Consider the following 14,231-nt stretch of genomic DNA (forward strand, 5'->3'; position numbering starts at 1 on the left):
TTGTAAGCATATTACATGAATACAACATTTTCAAAAGATTCTTACACGCTTTACCAAAGTCGGAGTAGTAACAAAATGATTTTCAGCAAAATTATACGGTTGCGAGAAAATAAAAGGTGGAAGCTGGCAGTCCGCTGGCCGCAGTTCTCTCGCAATTACATCCTTAATTGCTGTTACGTAGCAAAATAAGAGCGCGCTCGCCTCCCTTCCAAAGCCATTTTCATTATGATCCAGTTTCAACTATGGGATGTATCGAGCCAAGTATAACATGTGTACATCATTACAAGTCAAGATACAGTTTTTGCTCACCTTTTAGAAACAATTGCAGCCAATGAATAAAACCATTCAAATATCGTATACAAGGAAAAAGAAATAAATGTTATTTAAACATAACAAGTAAACTTCAAAATGTATCTCCAAATACAAATTTAACTTAATCATAAACTAAGTTAACGCGGTGGCATATCAGTGCACAGTTGAGCAAAACTTTGAGTAACTTGAACGGCCGTAAATAGCGTAGTCGTCATTCCAACTCACCGCACCGTCTTAGATATCAATGGCATAAATCTAGTTGCCATTGTATATATTACTATGAGTGCATATAACAAAAAATATATACTATTTTCCTTTTGTATTTATGCAAAAAATAGATGCATATAATTTTGTTTACAAGTAAAGTTCTTATCTTGACCTAATTATTAAATCATCATCATTATTATCATCAGATCACTATACGTCCTCACCGAGGGGCTCGGAGACTACCCTAAGTTAAGGGTGATTAGGCCATAGTCAACCACGCTGGCCAAGTGTGGGTTGGTTGACTTCACACATATCTTTGAATTTCTTCTCAGATAAGTGCAGGTTGCATAAGGATTGTTTGCCTTCACCGTAAGAGCGTCGGATAAATGTGCATATGTAAATCGGAAAATCGAAAAACACATTGGTACATGGCGGGATTCGAACCCAGGACCTGCAGATTACAAGTCTAGTGCTTGACCCCTGAGCCACCGACGCTCGTCCATTAAATAGGCATGTGTTATTATATTCGATCTCTTTAAAAAAATCATATCAGTGGACGTCTTACTAAGATATTTTCCATTCGAATGTTATTCAGCAAATATAAACCAGACTACAACAGCTACCGCAAAGAAACGTGGCGAAAAATGTTATACTCATAATGAAAGGAAGCAGATGCGCATATTATTTTTTACACAACGGAAATAATACAAATGGTGCCTCTTTTATTTATATAACTTGTTTGACATTCTTTGTTATCTTTTTTATTGTGTTTTATTATTGTATTTAATTCAAAGCACTAAGTTATGTTATAATTAAGAAAAATGTCCCTTTTAATAATTTTATATGTACGTAATTATTGACGATTGGCAAAAAAATATTCCTATTTTACTCGAATGCCAGCTGGGTACTGTTTATAAATAGTGTACAAAATTTATTAAACAAATATAAAGAAATCAACAGACTATATAATATTTATAAAACTCAAAAGGTAGATAATCCAGGTGCTGTAATATAAAATTGTGTGTGTCAAAGCGAGATTGCTTACATTGCGTATAACTTCGTGTATAAACACTAAACATACAAAATACTGAGAACATGAAAGAGCACTCTTTAGTATTTATATTTCTTAATTCCTTTTGTATACTAGCAGTCCCCGCGACTCTATTTACGCGAAATAAAAAATAAGTAGGTTATGTATTCTTCCAGACTATATTCGACATCTGTGCAAAATTCATCCGTCGAGCTGTTGCAAAGTTATCTTAGAACAAACATCCATCCATCGAAACTTTCTCATTTATAATATTGGTAAGATTAAAATAGTATTATATGATTCTTTATTAGCAAAAAATCATAGGAATACGCACGTACGTATTATTATTCTCATTATTAAAAAAACACTATTATGATTGTGTTATTATATAGCAAAGCGAAGTTACTGTATATCATTAATAACATTGTTAGTTTTGCGACTCGTTATAACGCTTTTACAATATAGAGTCGACATCAAACGACCTTGTTGGTTAGTTAATTGATCATTTACAACAGTCCAGCTGTACTCACATTAAGTGCACGTTCGGGATAGCTATAGCTCTGCGGAGAGAAAAAAGAAATCCTCAATTACGAGAGCAATTGTAACACATTTATTTTTAAAACGTATTCGATTCAACGCAAGATTTGAGTAAGGGAACAGAAATAACGTTTAATGTGTCATGAATGTTCAGGATTCTATTGTTTTTCGTTTATCTGTGTATCTATTTTTAGATTTGATATCATCGGAGCCGTTTTTACCTTTGACTTTATTGCCCTTCATTACAAATTTGTTTTTTCTAACAACACTGAGCTCGACGAAAAGTTTCAACGTTTTTGCAAATGGATATAAGCATATCTAGTCCTAGCAAAAGTGAAACTAAAGTACAATAGTTATTTCCTGACCAGTGTACCATTTTCTATGTATAAACATGGGTTTCTGACATCAAAATCTCTTTATAAAATGTATCGTCATCCCTTACTTTCATCTTTGACAAAACAGAGATAACAATATGTTTTAAACGGGGATTTTTATCTCAGAAACTTTTATTTTTCTCACTAGATCAGACAAGTTTGTTGGCCTAGAGAGTTATAAAACTATTCAATTTAAACACCAAGTTTATAATTGAGCCTACAAGTTCATTAATTCTCCAAATATACGGACAATAAATTCGTTACATTTTACTTTACAAAACGAATCATATTGGAATATAAATATGAAGCAATAAGCTTTGTGTCTGCGGTACATTACTATGCAAACGTACCCTCGATATCCTGAGCGGCTGGTTGTGATCCGCACCGCCGTGCATACGGAAGCCCCAAGGCGCGCCGCCCGTCAGTTCCACCTCTTTCGTTGTCATCGTCGATTTTTCACTTCATTGCTCTCTCGGCGCAATCTTCGAACCTACACTACTACGGCCTCTTCAATGTTTATGAAATTCTCGTTTTAAATGTTTGGAAGCTCATTTTATTGTATATCGTTTTATGCCATAGTAAGAAATGTAAAGAAGGAGTTGGTTTGTAGTACCTGTAACAAAATAAAAATTATATTAGTAGCGTATAAAGAAGACAAGAAAAGAAACAGCGAAACATAAATAAATTCTATCTTTTTTCTTGTATACAACAATATAAACTAATGAATAGTTAATTAATAATGCACATAATTTAAATGAAATACTGTACAAGAAGTTCAGTGTAAATTAACCTCCCACTGGCTGACTCCGATACCGTCTATTAAGCTATTCTAAAGTTCCGTGGTCAAGTTATAAAGTTTGACTTTCCGCTGCAGCTCTTTGATAGACACGACTAAAACTGACTCGATATTAAATCCAGCGCACAAGCATTTCCAATATCTTTAATCAATTTGTTTTAAAATTAAGTTTGATTTCATCCGTCTCTGTATATTATGGGGAAATAGTACAAACAAGTTATGAAATTAAATATTTTAAGAATTACTTAAAGCATAACTCAAAGCAAAGGCAAATTAAGGAACAATGCCCGATTTATTTATTCACTTGACCTTTAATATTATATGTGTTATTACATATAAGGAACTTTTTATCGATAACATCTGAAAAATTATCGATTACTTTTTATTTTTAACTTTACGAGGTGTTACTATACTGACTTAACATCTCATAAACACGGGTAATAAATTAGTTGAAAACAGCTGAGAAGTTTCGGAGATTGCTTGATATGAGTTTGGGGTTTTTGCTATAAAATTATTACTTGCTGCAATATGAATTTTAAACCGTTAATAGTACTGTATAGCATTGTTACAATTTAATAAGCTACCGTAATAACAATTTAAACATAGCGTTTGATAAAATGAATCCTTAAGTCTTTGAGTAACAAAATCCTTGGAAAAACCTAATAAAATAGGGCAATTTCTATTAATATTTTACATACTAACATAAAATTGAATGACAGGTCTGTAAACGTTATATTCTGGCCTCTAAAAGCACATCGAGGTAAAGAGGAGCGCAAACTGTACGTAATTTGAGCGGGCGCGAGCTGTACTACGGTAGAATTATTTTCAGGCTATGATGTCGACTGGCATCCGAAGCGAAGGTCGTTGCTAACGTGCAATATTGAATCATGACCTAGTACAGATACTTCGTTATGAATTAAACAAATGGATCGTTTATAAATATTACTGGTATAGTGGGTGTTTACCGTTAAGCCTAACATTCAATCGGCCCAATGAAAATTTTATCCCCATAAGACTGATTGAATGCACATAAACAGGATCAATATTTTTTTATTATATCGACTTAACTCACTCATTTAAAAACACCCTTATATTCCGATTGTGCCTGTCAAAAACATATTGTTATCTGTGTTTGTCAAAGATAATGACAGAGATGACGATATGTTTTATACAGAAATTTTGGTCTCAGAAATCCACGGACACACTATCGTTACACATCTTTAAATTAAAAAAAAACTATGTGAAACTTAAAATGCACTAATGCTTAGTAATGTACTGTAATAAAATCATGTAAGTTACACGTAATAAATAATGTAGTGTAGTTGAGTTCGCTTACACGCTTTAAAGGTAAAAGCCTACTCATAGTCTACGAAGGCACTTGATTATTAATCGGATCAGTCACAAAATTACCATAACAAGAGTTGCTTACATTGTCTATAGTGGTGGCAGAGAATGATGGTATAATACTTGCAATATTATATACATACAACTCACGCCTATAACCTAGAAGGGTTGGCAGAGATCAAGGAACTACATTTGATGTGGCCAAAGGAACCTTCGCAATCTACTTTTTGCCTTTTTTGGGAGACGGAACGTGACGGGTAGCGAGATCCAACGCCGCTTTTTCTCCCGGGAATTCACTCATACCTTTGTTTATTTGCTGATATGTGCAGGTTGTATCACGATCTTTTCCTTTACCGTAAGATCATCGGATAAATGTACATATGTAAATCGAAAATCAAAAAATTTATACATGGCAGGATTCGAACCCAAGAACTGCAGATTACAAGTCATGTGCTGCAATCCCTAAATCACCGACGAACTATGACATAATGATGTAAAATTATATTTAATTATTTATATTTATCGTCAATACTGACGACATCGTGTTTGTGGTCCAAGGTGGTTTTTTTTAACCATCACTAATTAATACTTCTGCTACATTTGTAGTTAAGTTTTGTTTAAACTTTTTTTTTATTTTGTACATTAACTCGTAAAATATTTCATCGGACGTGAAGTTGAAAAAATAAAATACCCTCGAGGAAAATTTGTTCACATGCAGAATTTATGAACGTCGCGCAACTAAATATATTACCATTTGCAGATTACTGGAATATTTTATGTAAGGGTTTATGTTTGCAATATAAGATATTATTTTATATCGCGAGAATAATACTATACTTATAAAGAATATTGTAAATAAAATCTTATCGATTACTTTTAAAATCTTACTTACGAGGGTGAATCAAAAAATTCTTGGAATCAATATTAAAAAATGCAAAGATTTAAATAATAATATTTTATTTTTCTACATAATCTCCCTCCAATGCAATGCATTTAGAATAACGCGTTTCTAACTTCCTTATTCCTTGTGAAAAAAAAAATTTTCTTGACTCTCGAAAAAGTACTCTACGGCAGCTATAACCGCGTCATTATCGTGAAATTTTGTTCCACGAATTTCCTCTTTTAATTTTGGAAATAAGTGAAAATCACTTGGGGCTAAGTCCGGAGAATATGGTGGGTGGTCAAGGAGATTGAAGCCAGCACAGCGGATTGCGTTGAGCTCAACTTCCGATCGATGAGCAGGAGCGTTATCTTGAAGGAACAACACGCCCAACGACAGTTTTCCACGACGTTTTTCTTTAATCGCTTCACGCACTTTCGGGATTAAATTTGCATAATAGGGTCCAGTAATCGTCTGGCCTTTTGGCATGTAATCAATAAAAAGGATTCCTTCACTATCCCAGAACACAGAGGCCATAACTTTGCCAGCGGTAGGAGCAACTCGAAATTTCTTGATGGATGGAGAGGATGGCCGTTTCCAAGACATGCTTTGTCTTTTAGTTTCAGGATCAAAATGGTGGACACACGTTTCATCCATGGTGACAAAACGACGGCAAAAATTATCCGATTCATGCTGGAACATTTCGAGATTACGCTTGGAAATTTCCAAACGTCGCTTTTTGTTTTCGTCGGTTAACATTCGTGGCACCCATCTTGCAGACACTTTTTTGAACCCCAGTGAATCAATTAAAATGGATTGAACGCTACCAAAAGATATCTTTAGGATCTCAACTATATGTTTTATAGTCATTCTTCTGTCTTCCAAAATCAGATTCTCAACCTTTTTGACATTTTCTTCTGTAACGGAGGTTGAAGGCCGCCCAGAACGCGGGTCATCTTTACAGCTTGATCTACCTCTTTTAAATTCAGCCATCCAGTACGCAACCGTAGAATAGGGTACAGCATCACCCCCCCCTGTCTGCTGAATGTCCAAAAAAATTTCCTTCGTAAACATTTTTTTCAAACTGAGATATTTTATCACCGCACGTAACTCACTATTATCCATAATTTTGACTTTTTAGCAACTCGTTGCACAAAACAATTTATTACATGCGAACGAACTGACAAAAACAAGTGACAGTCTGCAAAAATATAGTGTGATAGACACTCTTTAATTTGAATATCGAACTTGATCCAAAAAAGTTTCATATATATGCACTTCTAAGAACTTTTTGATTCACCCTCGTAATATTATAAACGTGAAAGTTTAGATGGATGTTTGTTTGAAGGAACTTCGAATTGGCTCAACGGATCTTACTAAAATTTTGAACAGATGTAGAACTTTGTATGGAAGAAGACCTCGGTTAAGTTCTTTTTTATTCCCGCGTGAACGGAGTCAGCGGGCGACAACTAGTTCAATATAAAATATCCAATCTTATCTGAAATGATGACAACCAAATACATTCAAAGAACTCATCAATGGTTTTGAATTAAAATTCAAGTGAGCCATAACTCATAAACCAAACATTTTCCAAAACCATAACTTATTTCGCATGCAGCCGTGCGTGAAATGAATAACGTAACATTTTATATTTCCAACTGTTCCGACGCTAAATGCGCAAGCTATTTGAGCAGAATGCATTTAGTAGCGCGACAAACATAAATTTAACACCAAATGCGAGGCTCCGTTAGCGATGCATTTCTCTTTACGGAAATTTTTACTTTAAATTAATGATTAACAGACGCGACCTTATGACTTGTTTTGTTATTAAAAAAAACCTTAGAAAACGAAGAAAACACAGGATATTTTTATAATTTTCGTATTGATTAAATCATTAAAATCATCAAAAAGAATCACCGATTATTAAGCTTGGATTCCATTTTTTTTTTAATTTATAATTCCTCAAAAGCCGAGAGCTTGGATGATCCGCAAACGAATCTGCAACGATTTAATCCTTCTGTCGACTGGTTCTTTTTTTTCACAAATTAATTGACTATGTTATACTATTTGAATATGTTTATCTTAACTGTCAAATAAAACATCAAAGTCTATTTTAAGTTGTTTGTTTGTAGAAGCGTAAAACATTGTTAGAATTTCTCTGGAACAAACAGTGCATATTACCTTAGAATATTAGTGAAGATACGAATTACTATAGTTAATCTACATATTCTGGACTTCTTATGACGTGTACAAAGTGCGAGTGGATCAAACATAGAATGTGTTTGTTTGTGCCGCAATAGACATGCGTCAAGACGTCAGTTAAAATAATACCACCGGCTTTTAATAGAACCAAGGGAGATGAATCATACAGTATTACGCTAATCGATGTTAAATATAACTACGACGTTGTTGATTGTATATGTACCTTTTGGTATGTATATATAAGTTACTGGGTGTACCCGCGACTTCGTCTGCCTGAAATATTGTCTTCGGGTAGCAGTTTAATTATTTAGGCTAATTATTTAACGTAAGCTCATAAACAAAACATATGTATAACGAGTACAAAACATTCACTTAATTCTTACATATTATTCCGATGCAAACTTTCATCCCTATTCCCTATTGTTATTTGGCACCCTAATGGTAAAACTTTTACAAACTTTGAATGGCACATTTATTTATATCATATTAACAGCCTAAAAATACGTATCAAGCTTCTAACTGTGAAAATGACTATAATTCCATAAACATTTTCAGCGCCACTTTCAACCCCTTTTTTTCCAGGAGGGAATTCTTTAGGCATACTCCGTGCCTCGGGGAAAGCACAGTAGTTATATGGGATTCTCTCCCCGAATGGGAGCATACCCACTAAACCCCTCTGTTCCCTCATAGCCATAGTGTGGGACGCCACGGGATAGTGTTAACTTACCACCGCGACGCCCCACTGACCAGCCCGAGAATAGGGCTCCTCAATGCGCCCGTAGGCGCTCCTCAGAGACGACATCGTGCAATGCACTTTCAACCCCTAACAACCCTTTTTTCATGTTAAAAAGTAGCCTTTATAACTTTCCTCAGGCTCTAGACTATCTTTGTACCAAATTTCATTTAAATCGGTTCAGTTATTTTGGCGTAAAAGCAAGATAGAGTTACATTTGCATTTCTAATATAAAGTAAGCATTAACAATTATGTAAAGATTGGCATTTACGGAAATATTTTTCTAACATGTAACTATTATCCTCAAATATGGATAACTGAAGCTTTTCCTATAAAAAATAAATTATTTCGGAGTACAATTGATAAATAGAAATGGGATCTCATGAAGGAGCATGTTGCGGCCGTCGTAATTAATTAATCGACCCTTAGCATTAAGTTCGTTCCCATCAGCGGAAAGTATACCGATTTTCTCATATAATCTTTGTCTCGATAGAAAAAAGGTACACTTTTGTACCACTTCGTAACATAAGACACAATTAAAAATTTAATTTCTACATTTTGTATCGTTATTTTGTTACAAATGTCATTAGTAAATGACGCCAGTAAATAATAAGAGTTTCATGGTTCCAATGACAATAGGAAGAAAAAGGAAAAGTCTCCTGGGAACTAATGTACTTATAATTAAGCAATTGAGAGAATAACATTAAGTTCAAAATAATTATATATATTTCAGTATAGTTCCATTCGGTATATATTTTTATTCTAAAACAACTTGATTAATAATACTTTGATAGAAGTATGTAGGTTTAATATGTCTGTTTTAAACCTATATTTCTCATTTACTTTTTATTAACTGACATAATTTAATCAACACAGGAAGAGCTTGCAAACGACGTGCTTCTGATATCTCTTTGTAGGAAATTCAAACAATTTTTCTCTCATGCAAATCGCAAGCAAATAAATTATCTGTGAATTCTTTATGAACGGAGATAATACTCGAAAAGAATAACTCAAAAGATATGACACCTCTTTTCATTACAGTACTTGAAGGAAATGCGTTATTAATTTCTTCTTGTTGCTAAATGTTTACTTGATAAAGTAAAAAAAACTTTTTTTAATACATTTACTTCCACGCTCAGTATATATTGATTACGTATGCACTTCCCTTAGTCTACATTTCTTATACTATCGACACTAAGTCCCTCCCTTAATGAACAAAAAACGACTGTGATGTAGTCAAGTAATTTAGAATGCTATAAACGATGTTTTTATCGATAAATCCAGTTATCACTAACTTTCTCATTTAAAATAAGTATTAGTAAGAAGTAAGATTGCGCAGTGCAGTTTCTGTTGGGAGAATGAAAAGTTGAAGAAGTTCCTATCCAGTTACTCATAAATAGACACAAAGACATCCGGCTTCATTAGCCTAATTACCCGCAGGTTACAGATTCGTTTGTTCATTTTACAATTCATGTATAATAATATAATATTTTATAAGTTAAATAAATATTCTTATTTATTCAATTAAATTTAAAAACTTATTTACTTATTAATTTTATTTAAATTTTATGTTAACAAATATTTTAACTCAAAGATTTAAAGATTGTAAATATAACGTGTTACGTCGAAAGATCAAATATTAATTCTAATGGAAAAGACTATTAGTTCAAGTAGATAACAATTTAATGTTATCGATTGACTTTAATTTCGAAAAACATTAAATTTAATAACAAAAATGCAGTCATAATCAGTAGAAAAAGGTAAAACAATGAAATAGTTAAGATTTGTACATCCTACTTCTACGTTTCAAATGCAATAACAAATCGCATCTGATACCATTCTCGGTAACAAGCTCGCGACAAAGCTCTTTTATATGTCTTTCCTCTCGCTTGCAATTTGATACTCTACCTATTTGAGTGGCGCATTCGTTTATTTAGCGATGAATACGATATCCCGTTAGCGTAGATTGTCTGCATGTATTATCTTGTAGAAATAATAGTTTTTCACATCCTTTCAATAGAAATATAAATGTGTTGTTTACTTGGAATCGTTTATTTATACTAATGCTAGCTGTCGCCCGCGGCTCCGTCCGCGAGAAATTAAAAAAACATAATTAACCTTTGTGTTTTTCCAGACAATGCTCTATATGTATACTAAATTTCATAAGATTGGTGACTACAGGTTGAATCGTCCGTCACATAACGAAGTTATTTGGTGGTTAAATTTACTTAACGTTAAAAAAAATTTGAACACTGACAAGTGCTGGATAAGATATGCCATTAATGGCAGTTAATATGTTATCCGGCACTTTACCGGGACATTTCAAATATAGCCCCAAAATTATATATATATATATATAAGTTATATTGAATTTATATTTGCAATGGTAATATCATATTTCTTTGACGAGTTATTTTCTTTATGCATTCAGTCTTATATTGCTCTTATTCACTTTTGATTTTTCTTTTCTCATATTCGTTTTTTATTTTTCTATGAGCACGTCTTTTCTAAAGAAATGTCAACTAGAATACGAATGGCACAAACGAATGCCTCCCAGAGAAGCCGGGCCGTGCGTGGGTGCGATTCAAACGTCATTTATGTGTTTCCGATACTCAGGATTGTTCGTACGCTTCTTTATCGTTGGATGTATTTAATATAATATAATGTAAAAGGTTTAAAATTATTATAAAAAATAAAAATCAACTTTTCGCGATCACATAATCCCTTTTATTATAGAAATTATTAAATTTTCACAACTCGCACTTATCTTGCTTTTAGAAAAAATTTAACAAAGCGAAGCGTGATGAATATTATCAAAGCGTTTATTATTATCCATGTCATTTATAAACTATCAATCTAACTGAAAATGTAATTTTTGTTATTATACAAACAAAACGTATAAAATAGAAATTGTTCTCATTCTTATCGTATTGTTATATAAAGATTTTAAGTTATAAACGGCCGCAGCAGAAACTTCAGGTCACAAAGTCGCTACATTCGTACTTTAATTATTAAATATACTTGGCAAAATGACTATAAACCTTACTGTAAAGTAAAGATGTAAACACTAAACACAATAAGTTAAAAAAATAACAATAATTTATACACTCCATTAATTTTTTTGAACATTTTTTATTAACATGCATGGAACCCTATTACAAAACTTGCATTAAAACCTTTAAACATTTAATTGATGTAAAATACAGAAAATCTTTATGGAAAACTTACGTTTAACTCATGTTACGTGGTTGTAATATATTCTGCTTTACACCAACATTTGTGTTGACCCAATTTTGCGAATGTTGCGCCACATATTCTGTTTTGTCGTGTAATGAAATTAGCAACGGAAACAGTGGACTGTACAACAATGTTAAACACGAAATTAATAACGGAATAACGTTAGAAATTAAGCACCAATATACACAGTGTGAACACGAGTACTTGATCATACTCAGAAACTAATAATTAGAACCAAAGACAATATATGTAACAGTTAATTAAAAAATCTGACTAAGTATAAGAGACAAGGACAGAGAATATCAATTGCTTCAATTTAATGTATCTTTTAAATGAGTAACGTAAAAATTACTGTGAAAATGGTATAACAAAGAACCGGAGTAAAATTGTCTTGCAAATTGTAAGCACCGTAACATTTCTTATACAATTTCTTGCTCTTACAAATATTATATAACTCGCGCAAATGAATATCCATCGTCTCTTTGAGTTAAACTCTGAGGAGAATAGTGTTTGAATTATAGAAACAGTATTCAATGTAGCAAGCGAAGACAGCTTACGGCTGAACATTTCCAATCCCTTTGTAGAGGATTTAATATTTGCAAAGATCGCTTTTGGCTAGATAGCATTATTCATAATAGAGATTGCTAATTAAACCTAAAATCATATTTATTATCATAGTTGTAAAGTTAAATTGACTACTAAAATAACTATGGAAAATGCATGATGCAGCTGAGACAAGAAAGGCCAAAACTAAGACATAAAAGTGGTATCAAAGAAACGTATCTTTGGTTTACGGGAAATAAAGTTGTGTGTAAAATGTATATTTGTAGAATTAAAAACCTATTCAATAACACGATGCAAGCAAAAACTATACTACAAATTACGATTTTAGCAGAAAACAAGAAATTTAAAAGATAAAAGATGAGTGGTATTATAAAATAAATTAAATCTGGTATTCAGTCCCCCATTCAGTAGAGCACTTTAACCTAGATTTAAAATCGATTTAATTGCAGTATTGCATCCGTACGTCTGCCACACTCAAATGCAAATCCATCAGTAACGTACCAAGCAGATTGATGTGGACATGCTCCGGCCACAGGCAATGCCTTTTATCTTAATAGACTATTTGGCTTCTATTTCCACTCCAGATATTTCGAGCTTCCTTGATTGGGTGCTAATTAAAATCAGAGTTGGAAATAGCGTTACTATACTGTTACCCGTACTCGGAGTTATAAAATAGTCACTTAGGGAGGCCCTTAATGTAAATTTTCTATCCAAAAACGTAGCTCTTTAAAGTGACGTCACAACGTAATATTACTAAGAGTAACTTTATTTTATTAATTACAATGCAAATTGAGTTCTAAAACTATACTTAACTTTTCAGAAAATCTAAATCTGTTCTTCAAAAATTACTAAACTGCTGAGAGTTTGAAATAAAGCGTTGATAGAAACATCTAGAACATGTCGATGAATAAAAGGATTACCATATTGTGACTTCAATTTACGTAATACGACAAATATATCCTTTGGGAATTTCTAAAACATTTTATTCCACAGCCTTTCATAACATATAAAAGGTCGTGATTTTCATTTGCTCGCTGCTGCGAACGAAGTGTAATGTCATAAAGAATATTTATGAGTTTTGGTAAAGCCTACTTGTGTACTTTCAGGGTAAAATCCTAAAAGTAAAGCATATAATACTAAAAATAGTGTGATTACTTTGGTTTTATATTCTTTTACAATAACTAACCCTCTCTAAAACTTGAAGTACAGGAAATTTGGAAGATGATGACGCACAAGTTCATAAAAAAAAATGTTTATTAAAACTCAAATTTGATAAAGTTTTTCATACAAAAGAGGGTAGCATCTTATTTTCTATCATCTTAATAAGTTGTAAGACTTGTCAGTATACACAATTTATAATTCCAATAACATTTCGTATTTAGAAAAACATAATCAAATGTGAATGGTTACTGCGCCTAAGACAAGCCTTAATAGTGATGTGAAGATTTACTTTGAATTGTTACTTAAATAACATGAAAGTAAACACATTCATCTGAACAACTCTTGTATTAAACGATGGTGACTTGCTTAAAATGTAAATTGTACATTCAATTAGGAAGAACCGCAATTGTAGTGACGTTAAACTTATACATAAAAGGCGTGCCTCATAAACATATAATCAAGTCTGTCCTAATCTGTACTTCCACTGTTGTGTAGGTGTTTTCAAACGCAATACGCGATGCTATATTTACTACATGTACATTCTCTTAGTTCTTATCCAACATTTTTAAAGAAATCAATGAGACAATATAGATTCTGTGTCGTTGACTTCGACTTCAAGTATCGACTTACTAATGCAATTTTCACGCTACGGCGTATACAATTGCAAGTTGCTCCTTGAAAATATGAAACGAGACTCTCGTTATGAACATTTTTATTTTCTCTATACAAAGAATTGCTGGTATATTACGTTAAATGCATTTTAATGCCATAATTCCCACTCATCAGAGTTTTAATTTTCAGTAGTTTTTATTAAAGTTGTTGACGATCTTTAACAAACAAATTTATGCGATTCT

The 14,231-nt window shown here is 32.7% G+C and overlaps 2 protein-coding genes across 4 annotated transcripts in view; both read right to left on the reverse strand.

Annotated features, from left to right (window-relative positions):
* Positions 1-14,231, reverse strand: part of CAP (Cbl-associated protein) — a 107,198-nt gene that overhangs the window by 87,083 nt on the left and 5,884 nt on the right. For 2 of the 3 annotated variants that reach the window (XM_013309205.1, XM_013309203.1), the window contains exons 2-3: positions 2,811-3,073; positions 2,080-2,109 (exon numbers count right to left, since the gene is read on the reverse strand). In XM_013309205.1, the coding sequence (XP_013164659.1) occupies positions 2,080-2,109; positions 2,811-2,906 (126 nt within the window). In that variant the 5' untranslated portion in view covers positions 2,907-3,073. The remainder of the gene's footprint in view (positions 1-2,079; positions 2,110-2,810; positions 3,074-14,231) is intronic. The other variant, XM_013309204.1, reaches the window with a different exon arrangement.
* LOC106115568 (histone-lysine N-methyltransferase SETMAR-like) lies at positions 5,619-6,554 on the reverse strand. Its single transcript, XM_013308995.1, has one exon. The coding sequence runs from the start codon at positions 6,552-6,554 to the stop codon at positions 5,619-5,621; it is 936 nt and encodes a 311-aa protein (XP_013164449.1).

This window comes from Papilio xuthus, unplaced genomic scaffold, assembly GCF_000836235.2.
Source record: "Papilio xuthus unplaced genomic scaffold, Pxut_1.1 DF827777.1, whole genome shotgun sequence".
Classification (NCBI taxonomy): Eukaryota; Metazoa; Arthropoda; class Insecta; order Lepidoptera; family Papilionidae; genus Papilio; species Papilio xuthus.

What these genes read in the sequence shown, in the direction of transcription:
- LOC106115568 (XM_013308995.1), bottom strand. Translation starts at nt 6,554, where the DNA reads ATGTTTACGAAGGAAATTTTTTTGGACATTCAGCAGACAGGGGGGGGT.